This window comes from Triticum urartu, chromosome 4A (genome assembly GCF_056163025.1).
Source record: "Triticum urartu cultivar PI428250 chromosome 4A, HENAU_Tu73, whole genome shotgun sequence".
Lineage (NCBI taxonomy): Eukaryota > Viridiplantae > Streptophyta > Magnoliopsida > Poales > Poaceae > Triticum > Triticum urartu.
This window is the reverse complement of record NC_141876.1, coordinates 219,392,259-219,413,488: the sequence shown is the minus strand read 5'-3', so window position 1 is coordinate 219,413,488 and position 21,230 is coordinate 219,392,259. Positions and strand designations below refer to the sequence as shown.

Sequence of the window (21,230 nt, the reverse complement as noted above, 5' to 3'; positions counted from 1 at the left end):
GCACTCATCATAGCAGTACTGATCAAATCAGCAAGAAGATATATGGTGTGCACTGTCGATAGTATATTATTAGTCAAAAGTATGATTCATATGCAAAATTTGATTCTGCTTTGAAGATGATTTTGCAACATGATATACCTGGAGGCAAGCGAGAATGTGCCATGTATTCAATACTCGGAAAGGAGGATAGTCCAGCAAACCCCATTTCATACCAGTAATCAATAGCAAAAATATTAAGATGGTATGTATATGTGGTAATCAGTCTGCACATCACAATGAGAAACTTCTAGTGTAAGCAACACACTCTTCCCTCACAAGCTGCTAGAGAAGCTTCCAATGCAAGATTCCTCTATCTTCCTCAGTACGATACATGGACGACTTCCCGTGCAAGGTACTCTGTCTTCTTCAGTAAGCAATTTCAAAAGCTTCCGGCATAAGGTACCGAGTCCTTCCCCAGCAAGTCTTTAAGGGGGGGAAGCTTCTGAAGTATGATACCCAGTCTTCCTCGACAAGATATTGTCGATGATGAAATTATTGCAGGTCAGTGATACGATGATGAAGTTAAGGCAAGAACCCGACAATCTCACAAGTAATGCATGAGAAAGAAAGCCAGTTATACGTCGCCGTGTGACAAAGGACTATGAAGATTGACGACAACAGTGAGCTATGTACAAGTACCTATGAACATAGAATATGATCCTGATGAGCCCTTGTCTACTTTTCTCTGGTAACGGCACCACGCCTGAGTTCTGAGCTTTTTTTGGCCGACCGGGGTGGATGCCGACTCTATATTTCTCTATTCAACAATTGTCACGAGTTTTGAGACGCTTTCCGACCGTCTCGTGCAGCTGTTGAGTTTCTTTTTGTGACAGTAGCCCTTTGCTCTGAGCTACTTTTCAGCCGTCTTAGGGAACTGCCACGTTCTTCTTATCAACATGGTCTCATGCTCGGAGCTGCTTTTCGGCCGTCTTGAGCCATGGTTGATCTATTTCAGCAATGTCCCGGATCTGAGTTGTAAAGACCGTTCTGGTGGCTACTGATTTATTTGCCGATTTCTTGCAAGGGTTCGGATGATCCTTTCCCTACGGTTAAAACTCGAGAGACAATGAACCAGCAATTTGAATGATGCTACCATGTCAGGAGATGAGGATAAAAGTGCGCATGTCGGAATATTGCACCCGACAGTATGTATGGTCACACAAAGAAGCAATATGACCAAGCTCTTTCAGCAAAGGATCCAGACAAAGAGAACAAGAACGAAGGAGCAAGACTGATAATTGTTGCATGACCCACATGGTGCAGATACCCCGGACAGTCTAAGTCAGTATTGATCACCATGAATATTCACCAAAGGGGTCTACTCAATTTTGGTAAGGACCCCACACCTAGACAACCCCCTTAGTCAACAATATGTGCTCAGATTTGTCAGTATCGAATATCTAGGTCTGTCAAATCAGACCAAAGGTCAATTCAATAATGGGCCTCAGTGACCTTGGTAAAGCATCACACAGCCTATGATCCTCGTGGATATACCGACAAAATGAACAATCAGAAGGGTGACTGACAGTCTTGAAGCAGTGCCCTCACTTATGAGAATCATCAAAGGATATCCTGTCATGAACAAAATTCTTCTATGAGGTCCACAGTCAGTCAATTCGGCGGATACTATCATATAAGGTTGTACCCCCTTTATGATGGCCACGACAGGTGACAACCAACTATTTGGTACAAATTCGATACTCAAGACAGTGGAGTCAGTCAAGATGATTTAGAAACTCCAGCGAGAAGTCAGAATCCATCAGGAGAATGATTATGAACCACCTCACTGCTTTGAACCTGGAGGACCTACAGTTAGTTGAGAAACCCAATGCAAGGAGTAAAAGATTGGTTGTCCACCAGAAAATCTATTAACAACTTCATGGAAGGTTGTCAGTGCTGGATGACACATCCATCGGAAATCACTCTCGGACTTGCGAGATAGACATATATTTCAGTCATGATAATCTATCACCTCAGCTATGTCGGAAGATATGAAAATAATTGGAGCTAGTAGAGCATGAACATGTGAGGTAAGATCCATCAGAATGTGGATACAGTGAAGCAAACCACCCCAGAGCCAGGCAGTCTCATCATATGAAATTCAGTGGGGAAAAATCAATAAAGGAAAAAGGATACCCGAGTTGGAAACAGTTTCCTTAAGTCAGAAATATTCATACTTGTTCCTGAGCAACTAAATCGCGAGGACGAGATTTCTTTAAGGGCGGAAGGTTTGTCACAGCCTGATTTTTGGCCCTTTCTTTTTCTTCTGATTTTTTGAGATTTTTGCTTGATTTTGTTTTTCCGTTTCTATGTGGTCTGGAAACTGGAGAAGATGACCTCTTCTTCCTTTCCAGAGTGGCTTGTCATCCGCAAATCCTTCCGAAGACCTTGCCATTTCTATCTTGTACCAATCCCAATATTCTTTTTATTGGGAATATTCATTTTTCTATTACAGGAGAACCTAATTTTCCCTAGGTTGTGAAGCAACCTATATGTCCATCACTCCCAAAGTTCCCAAATAATTCTAATAAATTGTTTGGGTCATATCTTACTGATGTCGCTCGAAGCTACGTCGGTATTTCCCCAAAAAAGAAGGGATGATGCAGCATAGGGGCGGTAGCTATTTCCCTCAGATATGAAACCAAGGTTATCGAACCAGTAAGATAACCAAGAAATACAACGTAAACAGCACCTGCACACAAATAATAACTACTCGCAACCCGACGTGTAAAAGGGGTTGTCAATCCCTTTCGGGTAGCGGTGCCCCAAGATGGGCAAAACGGACGTGAGAGAGTTGTAAATATTGATATATCAAACACCAAATAAAATAAATTGCATCAAGGTATTTTTGTATTTTTGGTTTAGTAGATCTGGAAATAAAAGCAAAGGAAAATAATATGAGAAAGAGACCCGGGGGCCGTAGGTTTCACTAGTGGCTTCTCTCAAGAAAATAGCAAATGGTGGGTAAACAAATAACTGTTGGGCAATTGATAGAATTTCAAATAATCATGACGATATCCAGGCAATGATCATTACATAGGCATCACGTCCAAGATTAGTAGACCGACTCCTTCCTCCATCTACTACTATTACTCCACACATCGACCGCTATCCAGCATGCATCTAGTGTATTAAGTTCATGGAGAAATGAAGTAATGCAATAAAAACGATGATATGATGTAGACAAGATCTATTTATGTAGAGATAGACCCCATCATTTTATCCTTACTAGCAACGATACATACGTGTCGGTTCCTCTTCTATCACTGGTATCAAGCACCATAACATCGAACCCACTACAAAGCAACTCTTCCCATTGAAAGATAAATAGATCAAGTTGGCCAAACAAAACCCAAATATCGGAGAAGAAATACGAGGCTATAAGCAATCATGCATAAAATAGATCAAAGAAACTCAAATACTTTCATGTATATAAAAAGATAGATCTGACCATAAAATCAAAGTTCATCCGATCCCGACAAACACACCACAAAAAGAGTTACATCATATGGATCTCCAAGAGACCATTGTATTGAGAATCAAACGAGAGAGAGGAAGCATATAGCTACTAACTACGGACCTGAAGGTCTACAAAAAACTACTCACACATCATTGGAGGGGCACCAATGCAGGTGATGAACCCCATCCGTGATGGTGTCTAGATTGGATCTGGTGGTTATGGACTCTGCAGCAGCTGGAATTGATTTTTATCCACTCCCCTAGGGTTTCTGAAATATTGGGGTATTTGTAGAGCAAAGAGGCGGTTCGGGGGGCACCCGAGGTGGGCACAACCCACCAGGGCGCGCTAGGAGGCCCAGGCGCGCCCTGGTGGGTTGTGCTCTCCTCGGCGCACCCCTAGACGCAGCCTTTGCCCATTAGGTTTCTTCTGGTCCATAAAAAATCACCGTAAAGATTCGTGGCATTTTGTCTCTGTTGGTATTGATTTTCTACGATGTAAAAAACACTAGAAGAATGCCCGTGCGTTGCCACAGGCTTTCAATTTATCTTTTTTTCCGATTACACCTATGAATGCAATTCATATCAAATTTCACAGGTATATTTTTGTTCTGATTGCGCATATCAAATTACATGTAAGCACACACAACACATATATGCACACACAGCATGTGCCATCTGAAAATAAGTAATCCATAGTGGTACATGAATCACCTCATATACGTCCACAGTACATCTATATTCCTATTTTTTGTTGGTTACATCAATATTCATTGAATTTACCATTGAGGATGGAAGGCACCTTGCAACAACTTGGATATAAGCGACGCCTCTTGCTCACCATAATCCAGAGAGATAGGTCCCTAGAAACCAAAAATTAGAGTGGGACAAAATTAGACGATCACATGGAAAAAGCAACTACCTTAGTTTGAAAGAAAGCACCAAGACATAAATTTTTTAGCTCGCTTCCTCTCCAAGTGTTGCTCCTTTTTCCTTGTAGCCCTAGTTCAAGATACATCCATATATCTAAATAAATCTAAGACAAGTAATTTGGCACGGAAGTTGTAATCCTTAAATATATGTAACTAATTAATTGCTCATGCGTTGCAACAGGCATACATGTTCTAGTCTCACTCTCTGTCTCCCACCTTATTAAGCATTGGAAAATATTCTTGTTTTCTATCTTCTACAACCAACTAACTCCAGCCTCTCTAATTCCCTACATCAGTTAGTTCAGTATCCAAATATATACATATGTGCGTCCAAAATTTAACATTTCATGGGTTGACAATGCCTCGTATTTGACGTCCGTGGAAGCAGTCTGATGTAGAAAAACTGCAAACTTGGACATGCCAATCTACAGCTTCTCCACTTTCATGCATGTGAGGCTACATCTTATCACGGTACGCCAATGAACAAACAAATTACTAAAATACGACGACAATTTGGTGGGTAAAATGATATAGTTGTGTAAAGCCACTATAAAATTTGAACATCAAAAAATCTGAGAAGCTTATTTTGTTCTGGTGGCCGAAAAGGAACCAATCTAACATGTACAGATACAAAAAAAATCAAGAGAAGCACATAATAACCATACATCACCAGATCAAATATATGAACACTATCCAAGTAATCTCATTCACTTATTCCTAATTAGATCTATAATCTTGAAAACATAATATTTCTTCTGAAACTCTTGGATCTAGGAGATTTGCATGAAAGGATCGAATACTCCCTCCCTTTCTTTTTAATGTGCATATAAAATTTGGTAAAAGTCAAACTTTGTCAACTTTGACTAAGTTTATAGGAAAAAATATCAAGATTCACAATAGAAATTAATATTATTAGATGAATCATGAAATTAATTTTCATATCATATAGGTTTAGTAATGCAGATGTTGATATTTTTTCCTAAAAAGTTAGTCAGATTTTACAAAGTTTCACTTTGACTAAATTTTATATATGCGGACTAAAAGGAAATGGAGGGACTATGTAAACTAATTTGTGACGGGACTACTTAGCTCATTTATTATCTCAAAAGCAATCCTACTGATATAAAACAATGATAATTGGAAGTTCTATGCCTCTACTTTAGCTACTCTGTGTTCATATCCTTCTTTTGGACTGGGAAACCTCTATTTCTATCATTCTATTAGATAACAAATGATGCAAGCGAATAAAAATAGTAGTGGTTATTGACGACATCTTAATTAAGTTGTACCTTATAAGCTGATTAAGTTATAGTGGGCTATGGAGTTATATTGTTCATCCAGACAGCAAATATCTTCACATATTTTGTTATAATAGTTTTCACCATCGAGACACCTGCATTTATAGTTGACATTAGCTAATCCATATAACTAAAAATAACTTTTATAGCTTTCATTATATTTTTTCATATGAAGACATCTGGTGTTTCACACTTTCATAACACATGAAGTACTACGACGTTACAAAGAACATTAGAGCAGATGTTAAATCAATTTCTTCTCAAATTCAGAATGAGGATTGGGTGGTGGATGCATACCAGTAGCAAGATTTTTAAGCTGGGGATTTCTCTGAGAAATGTGGTGATCTGGAGTTTCGTAAGATCGCTCATCTACACTATTGCACTTCATGGTTAAAAGAGAAAAACTTTGAAAGAATAGATATTGGTTCATACCTTCAAGCATGAGGCAGCCTTCTAAAGATTGAGTGTCTATTTGACGTTTGACTGAAAATCAATTGGACATCAGTCAAGTCTTTCAATCAATAATAGAACGACACTTGTATGTATTTGTGTGTCCCTTTTTAGTGTATCTCCACTGTATGCATGTCAACGGTAAAAGGCCAATCCTAATCGGGTTGGAACTGGACCATCAACGTACCCTCTCTGATCCACAGCCTACTGTTCCATCAACGTACCCTCTCTAGGTCTGGGATCAACGTACAGTCCACTTACAGCATTGGGAAGAAAATTATAGTGATAATTAGACTGCCATTACAGTTTGTCGGTAACTTGCAGTCTACTTATAGTGATATCTTAAGAGTTAAAGTCTATATACACAAAACTTAGTCAAATTAGCACTGGAACTTCTAAAATTATTGTGTGATTATTAATGATATTATGACCGGAACTTGTCAGAATCTCAAAGACAAAGCTGAACCAAGTCACAAGTCATGAGTTTGCAGCCCCAAGTCATGAGTTGTTATGTATGTATGTACGTCGGTTGGGCTAGACACACTTGCATTCATGACAAGCAGGTGAAAAACCTTGAAATTACAGTAAGAAAACCATGCAAGTATAGTACCTCGTGTCATCTACGGATTATAGAGACACAGCTGAACCAACATACACACTGACTCTTCTACAGATGACTACACACTGAACCAACATACACACTGCCCTATCCACAGTGTGAAAAAAGAAGTTCAACATCTCTCTCAAGCAAAAAAGCCTTCTCCACCATTGTTAATTCACAGTCTGTAAAAAGGGATCAAATAAGAAATTAGAATCAATTCTGAATTTCCATCATCCTAATCTGCAAGTGAAATTCAGACAGCTCATAGAAAGCTGGATCTAGGAAAGCAAACGAAGAAAGAAAAACCAATGCTTTTGAATGGTTACAGGGAAGCACAACTGCAACAAGGCAGAATAATATAAAGAAAATCTATATATAAGAAATGAGATATAAAAAAGAAATGGTAAAGATAAACACCAAACAAGAAGGCAGAAATTAAAGTACTTACATGGAGGAAATGAGAAGTAAAAAGAAAGGGTGAAGACAAACACCAACAAAGAACCATGGAGTTAGAAATCCTTCAATTCCAATTGGGGCAAAGACAAACGCCAAAGTCACGACTACTAATTGGGGGAGAACCATGCAAGATCATACAAGAGATGATCCACAGGGTGGAAATCCTTCAATTCCAATGTCTTTGCTCATGCATCGTGAATTTCTTTGAGATCTAGAACATGTAAAATTACAAGAAAGAAAATTAGAGATCACAAATTCTTTCCATTTGACAGAGTGTATTGCACAGAGCACTCTAGTTAAAATCAAGGAAACTGGTATGTTTTGTTTCAAAAGCACCAGGGCAAAAGAAACTAAAATTTACAGTAGCAACAAAAAATACTGAAATTACTATTATCAAGACAAGCACATGTGCACAACAAGGTTTCTGACACAAAGATAGATTCAGTATATATTGACAGCGTGAATAGATGCAACACTACCTAACATAGACATTGTGATTTACAGTCTAATGACCACTGTAATTTTACTGAAATTACACTGTATTTTCATGTAATTGCACTGACTGTAAATAATGTAAATATTCTAGTAAAAATGCACTGTGATTACCCATGGAAATTACACTATAACAACACTGTAAATTATAGAGAAATTGCACTGTAATTACAGTAACATAGTAGTGGGATTTACAGTGTACTTACCATGAAAATTACACTGCAATTACAAGTACACTGTAAGAACACTGTGATTACTCTGTAATTTCAGAGGAAATTACACTGTAACTAAAATGAGATTACAATCTTGGAGCTGCTGTAAACTTAGATGCAACACTACAGAAAACATAGAAAAAAAGGGTTATAAGATTGATACAAATACTACCCAACAAAGACAAACCACAAAGAAAGAGGTTCTAGAATGCTTGGAGACCCAACATAGGCACCCCCCCCCCCCCACCACCACCACCACCACCACCAAAAAGTACTTTAATTGCATTGAAAATTTCATTGTAATCTAGTGTAATTAACCTAAAATACACTGAAAATAGCACTATAATAACCGTAAATTACATTGTGATTGCAGTGACTATAAACTAAAAATCACAGAAGTTACAGCAAAAATTGCACTGTGGTTAACTCTGGAAATTGCAGTGTCACTACTCTGTGATTTGAGAGGAAATTCCACTGAAATTGAACAGTTATTGATGTAACTTAGATGCAACTACTACCTACAAACACACACCCCTGCATCTAACAGCAAAAAAGGCCAGCAGAATCCAATGCCCAGGCTAGCAGAAAGAAAACCAACAGGGGAATCGGATCCATCGCTACATCCATGCTACTACCACTGTAACTGCAAAAAAGTCGCCAGGAAAATCCACCTCTACGACTAACATACACCTACATCTAAATCAAATACAAGGGGAATCAAATCAAACCAAAAGACCTAGACAAAATTCAAGGGGGAAAGGGAGAAGACCAGGATAACCAACTGAAATCACCCGACACTGGAACGGAAATCAAGCTGAAGAGGAGGAGGAGGAGATCGGAATCACCATGGATGACGAGGAAATCGCCAAGAATCGGCTCCCTTTCTCAGCTTCAACTCTCGCCAGGAAATGCGAAAGGACAAGAATCAAAATAAAAAAAGATAAAGAGAGAGCCAGGGCCCAAGGGATGGGCAGTAACGGGCTAGCTGGGAAACAAAAGCGCACCCAGTAACAGAGAGAAAAAAATCACAAGGAAAAGCCAGCTCCCAGCGCGGATCTAAGCATGAGATCAAACGGCCAAAAATTTGAATGAAAACCAATTGTAAATCACTCGACTGTAAATTAGCAAAACTGTTTTTTTATCTGGCCAATTTACAACAAAAGTCTCCCGTTTAACTACTTACAAAATTACAACAGAAATCAAAATTTCTGATTCAAGTCATAAATCTATGCAATAATATATAAGAGAATGGACACTACATGAGAATCACTTTCAGCTTTCTTCCTGGTTGATTAGAGCGTTTTCAACAAGACTCTTAAGAACAATCAGCAAAAAGTTGCTCTGAAAGGGGCAAATCAGGATTAACCATGTGCTTCATCTATCATATAGGGAGAAACAAGACATTTTGTAGCACATAAAGAAAAAACATACACGAGCAAGTACATACCAAAATAGTGCGTTCATGTACTTCATCTACTATAACATGAGTAACATCACTTAAGTCTTTGTTTCCCTGAAAAGTGTGAAGTGTGTAAGAAAGAATTCTCAACAACTATTAAGAAATCATAGAAAGGCATATTAACAAAATATAAAGAAAAAATTAGTGTTATTTTGTACATAGCTGAAACTTAAAGCCTCAAATATAGGATCCACACAGCCCAAATGAAAAACAAAACTATATAAGTAGAACATGTTATCATGTTAGTTTGGCACATAGTTAGGCATATTACGAGTAAGTTTCAGATATTGTCCTAGGCACGGTTAGGCATGCCCGCGAAATGGTTATCTGTACTCAAAAATGGAGTATTGACATATTGTGAATTGCATTAACTCTTTCATACACGCAAGTAGCATGCAACAACTCAAATTTTGCAAACAGATGACCAGCCATGTTCTTTACCTAATTTGGAGAGTTAGTTCCTTCTATGAGGACACTTGAGTCCACATCAATTAACTTGAGTTCATTAACATGTTTACATACACTTGTAGATGGTGCCCCACAAATAACCGAGAAAAATACATGTTTTATATTGTAGTAAAAAGAAGCATACATTTTATAATCAGCAAGAACTTTATATGGTTAATTACAGCCTCCTACAGATAATACAAGTGATTTAAGTGAATCCATACATCGGTGATTTGATTAGAGCCACGTAAGAATACCTGCTTGGTGACAAGCAAGAAGAACAAATATGCTTTTTTTCAGTACATCAGCGGACAATGAATTATGTTCCGAAGAAAACCCTGCAATACAAGCGAGGGAAGAACAAAATAATCACTGTCGTTCTCTCTATCAGGCAAGATAAACATGTCATCAAGGAAAACAGAGATGAAGAAGTCACATTTACATGCTGCATAATGTCCTTTTACCATAGAAGTCCATCATGCCAATATGTGGCCTGTCTGGGCACGTCGGTTGGATGACAGTCAACAACACACCCGTATCAAGTTTATCATCTGTCATCCCACCCGTGTACTCCTCCGATATCGCTTCGTCTGTTATCCAAGAAAATTGCCGTCACAATGCACAAATAGAACACTTGCCTTTATCCTGGAAGGAAACAGAAAAATGTATAAGTATGTTACACACAGGTATGGTTCATTAATATATAGTAACCAACGCTAACATCTTGCACTCGATTTGGTGACACGATTTGTAAGTTAGTGTATTTATATTTCTTTCTTTTCTTCCACTTTCTCTAACATATAACACTGGGATACCAATTCAACATAGTTGATATATCTACGGCTGAAATGGTCTGTGAAATCTCCTTCTTTATAACTATACTTCATTATATAAAGTAGGAACATGTCAGCTGGGTTAAAAACTAAGTAATTTGTTTACGGCTTTCTCCTGAACTGTTAACAGACAGTGAATTCGTGAAGAAATAGAAAACTGAAAGAATCATTATTCTCCTGAACTGTTAACGCCTAAATGGTTCAAACAGTTTAGACATTTTTACCAAGCATGAAAAGACCCTAAACCCAGGATCCCAATTGATAGCAAAACAACCTCCCAATAGATAGATGTACCGGCCAGTATAATAACTGAAAAGCAAAGAGAAGAAATCATCACCATGCCAGCTGGGTAAGAACCGCATATAACCTGGTAAGAAATCAGGTACCTTCAGCATTTTTATCACCAGAACATCACCCAAGTGCTTCCATCGATCATACCAAGGCAAATAGGGTGCCCGCAACGGCAGAACGTGGCTAGCACGCACATGAGGTTGACACCAAAGAGATATACACAAACTCTCGCCACAGCCTAGTGCGTGGTCAGGTGTTGATATTACTAACCTTGCTCCTCTCAATTGTTCCAATATAAGAAGAAGCAATATAATCTCCTCCACAAAGATCCCAATATATTACTTCACCCATACCAAATCATGGCAATGCATAATAGCACAACGTTCTATGCTTCTTAAAAGTTAAATCCCCTTTATATGTTCCAAATTCATAGAGGAATTTCTAGCGGAGTCCATCTCAGCGAGATCTGCCAAGGCCGTATGGGGCAAGATAAGCCATACAGGCTTGACCATAGTTGCACGGGAGTAGGGAATATGTCGAGGGCGCGGCGGCGTACCTGTCTTGTTGGCACGGCCGTGGGTGGAGACGGCGGCCATCGCGTGGCTCCCCAGGAAGATGACCTTCTTCCGCCACAATACCATCACCGTGCATGGGCTCCAGCATCCTCACGGCGGCACCCAGCCTCGACGACCCCCTCTTGCTCTTCCTTCCGCCATCATGGTGATGCTGTTCGTGGAGGGCATCGGGTGGCGGTGTAACAGCAGGGAAGCGGCGGCGGGTGAGAACCATAGCTAGGTTAGGGGAAGAAATTGGGAGGGGCGTGGCCAGGCAAGGAACGCGATGGAGGCAATCTCGTACCTTGGCTCGGCGGCGATCCCACGGCGGCGAGATTGTATGTTGGAGGCGATGAAGGGGATTGAGGGGAGCGGAGAGGAACCAGATGCAGGGCACGGCCGTGCGCCGCTTCTCGCTGCCCGCAACGCGACCACACCCTGCCTTGTCCCGGGGTTCCGCGGCAACGGCGGCAGCGGCCCAGAAGTCGGAGGTCTCTGATCTCGACAGAGGCGGCAGATGGGAGCGGAGGGAACAGGATGGTGGCGGAGGAGGAAGCCCCGGGGTTAGGATCTGCCGCGTCACAGGGATGGATCGGTCGCGGCGGGGGCGAAGGGGTGGATCGCGAGTGCATAGGGCTGGTTGGCGGTGGAGAACTATCTGCTGTGGGCACGAGAGATCGATCGTAGGGTTTTTTGGCACCGTTTTTTTCGCAGGAGGGTAGCGAGTTAACGGAGGTGGGAGGATGATGAAAATAAAGCAGAGGTGGAAGGATGATGAAAAAACCAGCGAAAATAAACCGCGCAGACTATTCACCAACTGCTCCATTAGGAGTAGAGATGCAAAAAACAGCAACTGGCACTTGGCACTATGTCAATAGGTTAGTACCAAAAAATGATATAAAATAATTATAAAACATCCAAGATTGATAATATAACAACATGGAACAATGAAAATTTATAGATACGTTGAAGGCGTATCACTTACTCAAATATGGAAAACTTGCCCTTGCCATGTGCAAAAATAATTCTCAATTAATTCCTTTTCTATTTTGTCCTTGATGGCAGTTTGTGAAGTAAGTGCCATTTACCTTTTCCCAATTTACTCCAAACTTTTTGGAAACCTTTTCATGTCCAAAATTGCCTCATGCAAAGAATCAACTTCATTTGCCTAATAAATATTCCTGAACAATTTTTCAAAGTTTCTGTCAGATAGAAGCCATTGTGAAGGAAGTACTAACTAGATTTATCAAAATGAGTTGAAATTTTGCATACTCCTTCATGTCTCATATAATCACATTCCTCCAATTTTTAGCTCCATCAAATCATCCATGTGAGCACAACTTCAAATATTTGTTTCTGTCCAAATTTTCAGTTTATGAAGCAAGTATATTTTATATGGCTCCATTATTGCTAAAAAAAATTCCAGGACCTTCTCCTATCCATATAACCTATCTCCACAAGATTTGGGCTCATTCCATTCAGCAATTTTCCCTCGGGATTTTCCCAAGTTTCTATCCAGAGAGGTGTTGTATGAAGGAAGTACCATTTTGGCTTGCCCAAATGGCATGAAATTTTTATGGCACTCTCATATGCCCAAATTACTCATCTACACCAAATTTCTCTTAAGACAATCATTTATGTGAGTGCCACTTCCTCATTTCCAAATCTGGTCAGTAGAGCAATTTCTACAGCAAGTGTTATCTAAACTCCTCTTCTTGAGATGAAACCTTGCCATCTTAATCACCTTAGTGTGTGATCAAACCCAGTCAAAGCTCATCCTTCGTCTCCAAGTATCTGCTCCACAGCAAACTCCAAACACCTTGCTATTCCTTTGTATTCTTAATATCTGTGATCACACCAGGGATCACTATGCTTGTTTCTCTCCTCCTTGGCATCACCCTCTGCACGCCTCGTCTCCCAGACAAGGTTTGGCCGATCAAAGCATGGGTAAGCGTCGTGTGCACGTGGTGACCACCGCCCTAACATGCATTAAACGCGCTATGTCAAGACCTCGGCGTTGTGCTCGTCCGTTCCCTTGCCGTCTCGACTCCTAGCCATGTCCAGCAGCTTCCTCGTGATTGACTGTGTCGCCCTGTGCTCTTGCCCCTCTATTAACTTCCTCATCGGCGCTCACCACTGCGCGCCCGTGGGTGAGCAGTATCCGACATGCTTTACTGGCGCTTGGCCGCTTCTTTCCTGTGCCCCTCGCCCCCTTTTGCCCCATGAAGCTTGTCTGCTCCTCTTCATTGCTACCTCACCCTCCGCGTGATGCATCTGTCCATCACCGGAGCTGGCCAGCGCGCCCTTGGCGGCACCCGAGTCCATGACCCTCGCCCCGGCTATTTATAGCTACTCCCCTCGCCTCTGGAGCAATCCATCACCCTCACCACACTCCACTAGCTCTCCTCAGCCACTCTATTGAGCCCGAGATGCTCTCTGAAGGAAATATGCCCTAGAGGCAATAATAAAGTTGTTATTTATATTTCCTTACATCATGATAAATATTTATTATTCATGCTAGAATTGTATTACCCAGAAACTTAGTACGTGTGTGAATACATATACAAACAGAGTGTCCCTAGTATGCATCTACTTGACTAGCTCGTTAATCAAAGATGGTTAAGTTTCTTGACCATAGACATGTGTTGTCATTTGATGAACGGGATCACATCATTAGAGAATGATGTGATGGACAAGACCCATCCGTTAGCTTAGCATAATGATCGTTTAGTTTTATTGCTATTGGTTCCTTCATGACTTATACATATTCCTCTGACTATGAGATTATGCAACTCCCAAATACCAGAGGAACACCTTGTGTGCTATCAAATGTCACAACGTAACTGGGTGATTATAAAGATGATCTACAGGTGTCCCCAAAGGTGTTTGTTGAGTTGGCTTAGATCGAGATTAGGATTTGTCACTCCGAGTATCAGAGAGTATCTCTGGGCCCTCTCGGTAATACTCATCACTATAAGCCTTGCAAGCAGTGTGACTAATGAGTTACTTACGGGATGATGCATTACGAAACAAGTAAAGAGACTTACCAGTAACGAGATTGAACTATGTACGATGATACCGACGATCGAATCTCGGGCAAGTAACATGCCGATGACAAAGGGAATGACGTATGTTGTTATGCGGTTTGACCGATAAAGATCTTCATACAATATGTAGGAGACAATATAAGTATCCAGGTTTCACTATTGGTTATTGACCGGAGATGTATCTCAGTCATGTCTACATAGTTCTCAAACCCGTAGGGTTCGCACGCTTAACGTTCGATGATGATTTGTATTATGAGTTATCTGTTTTGGTGACCGAAGTTTGTTTGGAGTCTTGGATGAGATCATGGAGATGACGACGAGTCTCGAAATAGTCGAAAGGTAAAGATTCATATATTGGAAGGTTATATTCAGACATCGGAATGGTTCCCAGTGATTCGGATATTTTATTGGAGTACCGAGGGGTTATTGGGCCTTAGTGGAGAGAGAGGAGGGCCGCACAGGAGATGGCACATTCCCCCTTGCCCAATCCGAATTGGACAAGGGGTGGGAGCACGGCCCCCCTTTCCCTTTCCCGCTCCCTCTCCTTCCTATTCCCTCCGGTGGAGAAAGGAAAGGGGGGGCGAATCCTACTTGGACTAGGAGTCCAAGTAGGACTCCCGCCTTGGCGCACCCCTCCAAGGCCGCTGGCCTCCTCCTCCCCCCCTTTATATACGGGGGCGGGGGGCACCCCAAGGCACACCAAGAAATCTCTTAGCCGTGTGCGGTGCCCCCCTCCACAGTTTACTCCTCCGGTCATATTTGTCATAGTGCTTAGGCAAAGCCCTGCGCAGATCACATCACCATCACTGTCACCATGCCGTTGTTCTGTGGGAACTCGCCCTCGATCCTCTACTAGATCAAGAGCTCGAGGGACATCATCGAGTTGAACGTGTGTAGAACACGGAGGTGCCGTACGTTTGGTACTTGGATCGGTTGGATCGCGAAGACGTTCGACTACATCAACTGCGTTAACATAATGCTTCCACTTTCGGTCTATGAGGGTGCATGGACACACTCTCCCTGTCTCATTGCTATGCATCTCCTAGATAGATCTTGCATGATCGTAGGAATTTTTTTGAAATTGCATGCCACGTTACCCAACAGTGGTATCAAAGCCAGGTCTATGCGTAGATTATATGCACGAGTAGAACACAAAGAGTTGTGGGCAATAATAGTCATACTGCTTACCACCAACGTCTTACTTTGATTCAGTGGTATTGTTGGATAAAGCGGCCCAAACCGACATTACATAACCGCGTTCATGAGACTGGTTCTACCGACGTGCTTTGCACACAGGTGGCTAGCGGGTGTCTGTTTCTCCAACTTTAGTTGAATCGAGTTTGACTACGGCAGGTCCTTATTGATGGTTAAAATAGCACATTTGATGAAAAATCATTGTGGTTTTTGATGCATAGGTAAGAACGGTTCTTGCTAGAAGCCCGTAGTAGCCACATAAAACTTGCAACAACAAAGTAGAGGACGTCTAACTTGTTTTTGCAAGGCATGTTGTGATGTGGTATGGTCAAGACGTGATGAGATATAAATTGTTGTATGAGATGATCATGTTTTGTAACAGTAATCGGCAACTGGCAGGAGCCATATGGTTGTCGCTTTATTGTATGAAATGCAATCTCCATGTAATTGCTTTACTTTATCACTAAGCGGTAGCGATAGTCATAGACGCAATAGTTGGCGAGACGACAACGACGCTACAATGGAGATCAAGGTGTCGCCGGTGACGATGGAGATCATGATGGTGCTTTGAAGATGGAGATCAAAGGCACAAGATGATGATGGCCATATCATGTCACATATTTTGATTGCATGTGATGTTTATCTTTTATGCATCTTTTTTTTCTTAGTACGGTGGTAGCATTATAAGATGATCCCTCACTAAATTTCAAGGTACAAGTGTTCTCCCTGAGTATGCACCGTTGCTACAGTTCATCGTGCCGAGACACTACGTGATGATCGGGTGTGATAAGCTCTATGTTCACATAAAACGGGTGCAAGCCAGTTTTGCACGTGCAGAATACTCGGGTTAAACTTGGCGAGCCTAACATATGCAGATATGGCCTCGAAACACTGAGACCGAAAGGTCGAACGTGAATAATATAGTAGATATGATCAACATAGAGATGTTCACCATTGAAAACTACTCCATCTCACGTGATGATCGACATGGTTTAGTTGATATGGATCACGTGATCATTTAGATGACTAGAGGGATGTTTATCTAAGTGGGAGTTCTTTAGTAATATGATTAATTGAACTTTAATTTATCATGAACTTAGTACCTTATAGTTTTTGCATATCTATGTTGTTCTAGATCAATGGCCCATGCTACAGTTACTTGAATTTTAATGTGTTCTAGAGACAGCTAAGTTGAAAGATGATGGTAGCAACTACACGGACTGGGTCCGTAACTTGAGGATTATCCTCATTGCTGCACAGAAGAATTACGTCCTTGAAGCAACACTAGGTGCAAGACCAGCTGTAGGAGCAACTCTAGATGTTATGAACGTCTGGCAGAGCAAAGCTGATGACTACTTGATAGTTCAGTGTGCCATGCTTTATGGCTTAGCATCGGGACTTCATAGACATTTTGAACGTCATGGAGCATATGACATGTTATAGGAGTTGAAGTTAATATTTCAAGCAAATGCCCGAGTTGAGAGATATGAAGTCTCCAACGAGTTCTACAACTGCAAAATGGAGGAGAGTAGTTCTGTCAGTGAACACATACTTAGAATGTCTGGGTACCATAACCACTTGACTCAGCTAGGAGTTAATCTTCCTGATGATAGTGTCACTTACAGAGTTCTTCAATCACTGCCACCAAGCTATAAAGGCTTTGTGATGAACTATAATATGCAAGGGATGGAAAAGACAATTCCCGAGCTCTTCGTGATGCTAAAGGCTGCGGAGGTAGAAATCAAGAAGGAGCATCAAGTGTTGACGGTTAACAAGACCACTAGTTTCAAGAAAAAGGGCAAAGGGAAGAAGGGGAACTTCAAGAAGAACAGCAAGCCAGTTGCTGCTCAAGGGAAGAAGCCGAAGTCTGGACCTAAGCTTGAAACTGAGTGCTTCTACTGCAAAGGGACTGGTCACTGGAAGTGGAACTGCCCCAAGTATTTGGCGCATAAGGGTGGCAAAGTGAAAGGTATATTTGATAGACATGTTATTGATGTGTACCTTACTCATGCTCATAGTAGCGCCTGTGTATTTGATATTGGTTTTGTTGCTCATATTTGCAACTTGAAACATGGGCTATGGATTAAACGAAGATTGGCTAAGGACGAGGTGACGATGCGCGTGGGAAATAGTTCCAAAGTCGATGTGATCGCCGTCGGCACGCTACCTCTACATCTACCATCGGGATTAGTTTTAGACCTAAATGATAGTTATTTGGTGCCAGCGTTGAGCAAGAACATTGTATCTAGATCTTGTTTGATGCAAGACGGTTATTCATTTAAATCAGAAAATAATGGTTGTTCTATTTATATGAGTAATATCTTTTATGGTCATGCACCCTTGATGAGTGGTCTATTTTTGTTGAGTCTCGATTGTAGTGATACACATGTTCATAATATTGAAGCCAAAAGATGCAAAGTTAATAATGATAGTGCAACTTATTTGTGGTACTGCCGCTTAGGTCATATTGGTGTAAAGCACATGAAGAAACTCCATGCTGATTGGCTTTTGGGATCACTTGATTATGAATCATTTGATGCTTGCAAACCATGCCTCATGGAAAAGATGACTAAGACTCCGTTCTCCGGAACAATGGAGTGAGCAACTGACTTATTGGAAATAATACGTACTGATGTATGCGGTTCGATGAGTGTTGAGGCTCGCGGGTATCGTTATTTTCTAACCTTCACAAATGATTTGAGAAGATATGAGTATATCTACTTAATGAAACATAAGTCTGAAATATTTGAAAAGTTCAAAGAATTTCAGAGTGAAGTGGAAAATCATCGTAACAAGAAAATAAAGTTTCTATGATCTGATCGTGGAGGTAAATATTTGAGTTATGAGTTTAGTCTTCATTTGAAACAATGTGGAATAGTTTCACAACTCACGCCACCTGGAACACCACAATGTAATGGTGTCTCCGAACGTCGTAACCGTACTTTATTAGATATGGTGCAATCTATGATGTCTCTTACCAATTTACCGTTATGCTTTAGAGACGGCTGCATTCACGTTAAATAGGGCACCATCTAAATCCGTTGAGATGACACTATATGAACTGTGGTTTGGCAAGAAACCTAAAATGTCGTTTCTTAAAGTTTGGGGTTCTGATGCTTATGTGAAAAAGCTTAAACCTGATAAGCTTGAACCCAAATCGGAGAAATGTGTCTTCATAGGATACCCAAAGGAGATTGTTGGGTACACCTTCTATCACAGATCCAAAGGCAAGATATTCGTTGCTAAGAATGGATCCTTTCTAGAGAAAGAGTTATACTCAAAAGAAGTGAGTGGGAGGAAAGTAGAACTTGATGAGGTAATTGTACCTTATCCCCAATTGGAAAGTAGTTCATCACAGAAATTAGTTCCAGTGATCCCTACACCAATTAGTGAGGAAGCTAATGATGATGATCATGAAATTTCAGATCAAGTTACTACCGAACCTCGTAGGTCAACTAGAGTTTGATCCGCACCAGAGTGGTACGGTAATCCTGTTCTGGAGGTCATGTTACTTGACCATGACGAGCCTATGAACTATGAGGAAGCGACGATGAGCCTAGATTCCGCAAAATGGCTTGAGGCCATGAAATCTGAGATGGGATCCATGTATGAGAACAAAGTGTGGACTTTGGTTGACTTGCCCGATGATCGGCAGGCCATAGAGAATAAATGGATCTTCAAGAAGAAGACTGACACTAACGGTAATGCTACTGTCTACAAAGCTCAACTTGTTGCAAAAGGTTTTTGACAAGTTCAAGGAGTTGACTACAATGAGACCTTTTCACCTGTAGCGATGCTTAAATCTGTCTGAATCATGTTAGCAATTGCCGCATTTCATGATTATGAAATTTGGCAAATTGATGTCAAAACTGCATTCCTTAATGGATATCTTAAAGAAGAGTTGTATATGCTGCAACCAGATGGTTTTGTCGATCCTAAAGGTGCTAACAAAGTGTGCAAGCTCCAGCGATCCATTTATGGACTGGTGCAAGCCTATAGGAGTTGGAATATACGCTTTGATAGTGTGATGAAAGCATATGGTTTTATACAAACTTTTGGAGAAGCCTGTATTTACAAGAAAGTGAGTGGGAGCTTTATAGCATTTCTAATATTATATGTGGAAACATGGTTGCATCTTTGCTCCTTCATAACGCTAGACCAGCGAGACAGATCTCCTCGTTTCTTATGGAGGCTGTCAGGCCTATTTTGGCATCTTTTGGTCCTTGGAGTTTGGGTCTTGGATTCAGAGACATCCTGAATGTCCATGTTCAGGTGTCTGACCACAATGGCACTCTTACTGTCACTGCAGAACATCAAGTCACTGGAGAGAATGCTGATTCTATCACCACTACGTAATGCTGGCCAATCTCTGATGCTGTCAACCTGGATGCCTTGCCTACCCTGATGCCGAGCAGCTCCACTGTTCCTTCTGCTGATGATGACTCTTTGGTGGCCCTTAAGGACAGCATTGCAACTACTAGTTACCGTGGAAAAATCCAGGTCACTGAATTTGCAGTTAGCCTTCGGCGCAGCGCACGCTCAAATAAGTACGATGGCTTCCGGTTCCATGCTCTCTCTGACACTAAGAAGAAAACATCCAAGGTTAAACCAAGGCGCACTCCGGCGGCTCCTTCTTCAGTTGTTATCACGGATATTGAGGATGATGCGGTGCCTCCTCCCACTCCTATCCAGGTGATCCAGCAAGTGGGCGTGCTCAAATGCGCCATCCCTGCGGAGGAGCTGACTGAAGATGCGCTCATGGCCTCTTCTGTTGCGGGATCGTCCTCCTCTGCTTAACTTACTTGTGTTTCGCATCTCATGGGTCTTTTGGTTAATTGGAACGTTTTATGTTGGAACATTCGCGGGTTAAATTCTGGCAACAAACATATAGCTCTGTCTAATGCTATCGCTGCTAGTGGCTGTTCGGTTTTATGTCTGCAAGAAACTAAGAAACCAGTTATTGATCATGCGTTCATCAAATCATGTTACCCTCGTCGTTTTGATCAGTTTGCTTTTGTTCCTTCGCGTGGGGCTTCGGGTGGGATTGTCACTATTTGGAATAGTGTTGTTTTTACTGGTATGGTCATTGCTTCAGAGGAATTTGCCGTGGTCATCATATTTCAATCCACACAATCCTCACAATCCTGGACTCTTGTGAATATTTATGGACCCTGCCAGGGTGACCCACGTACAACTTATACCAATTGGTTATTTTCCTTATCTATTCCGACAAATGAAGATTGGCTTCTCATGGGGGACTTCAACTATATCCGCAGCCCAGATAACCGTAATAAACCGGGAGGGAACGTAAATGATATGATCACATTTAATGATTTCATCCGATCACAAAGTTTGGTTGAATTACCAATCAAGGGCCGCACTTTTACATGGAGTAACATGCAACAAGATCCCCTCTTAGAACAGCTTGACTGGTTCTTTATTTCTTGTAATTGGACACATGCCTACCCC

At 41.2% G+C, this 21,230-nt stretch overlaps 1 protein-coding gene across 1 annotated transcript; it reads right to left on the bottom strand.

Annotated features, from left to right (window-relative positions):
* Positions 1–4,065: 4,065 nt before the first annotated feature.
* LOC125551610 (uncharacterized) lies at positions 4,066–12,346 on the bottom strand. Its single transcript, XM_087520417.1, has 4 exons — positions 11,825–12,346; positions 11,516–11,692; positions 7,931–9,449; positions 4,066–7,443 (listed from the first exon to the last, which is right to left on the bottom strand). The coding sequence occupies exons 1-3, from the start codon at positions 12,344–12,346 to the stop codon at positions 9,318–9,320; spliced, it is 831 nt and encodes a 276-aa protein (XP_087376543.1). The 3' UTR covers positions 4,066–7,443; positions 7,931–9,317.
* Positions 12,347–21,230: the final 8,884 nt, after the last annotated feature.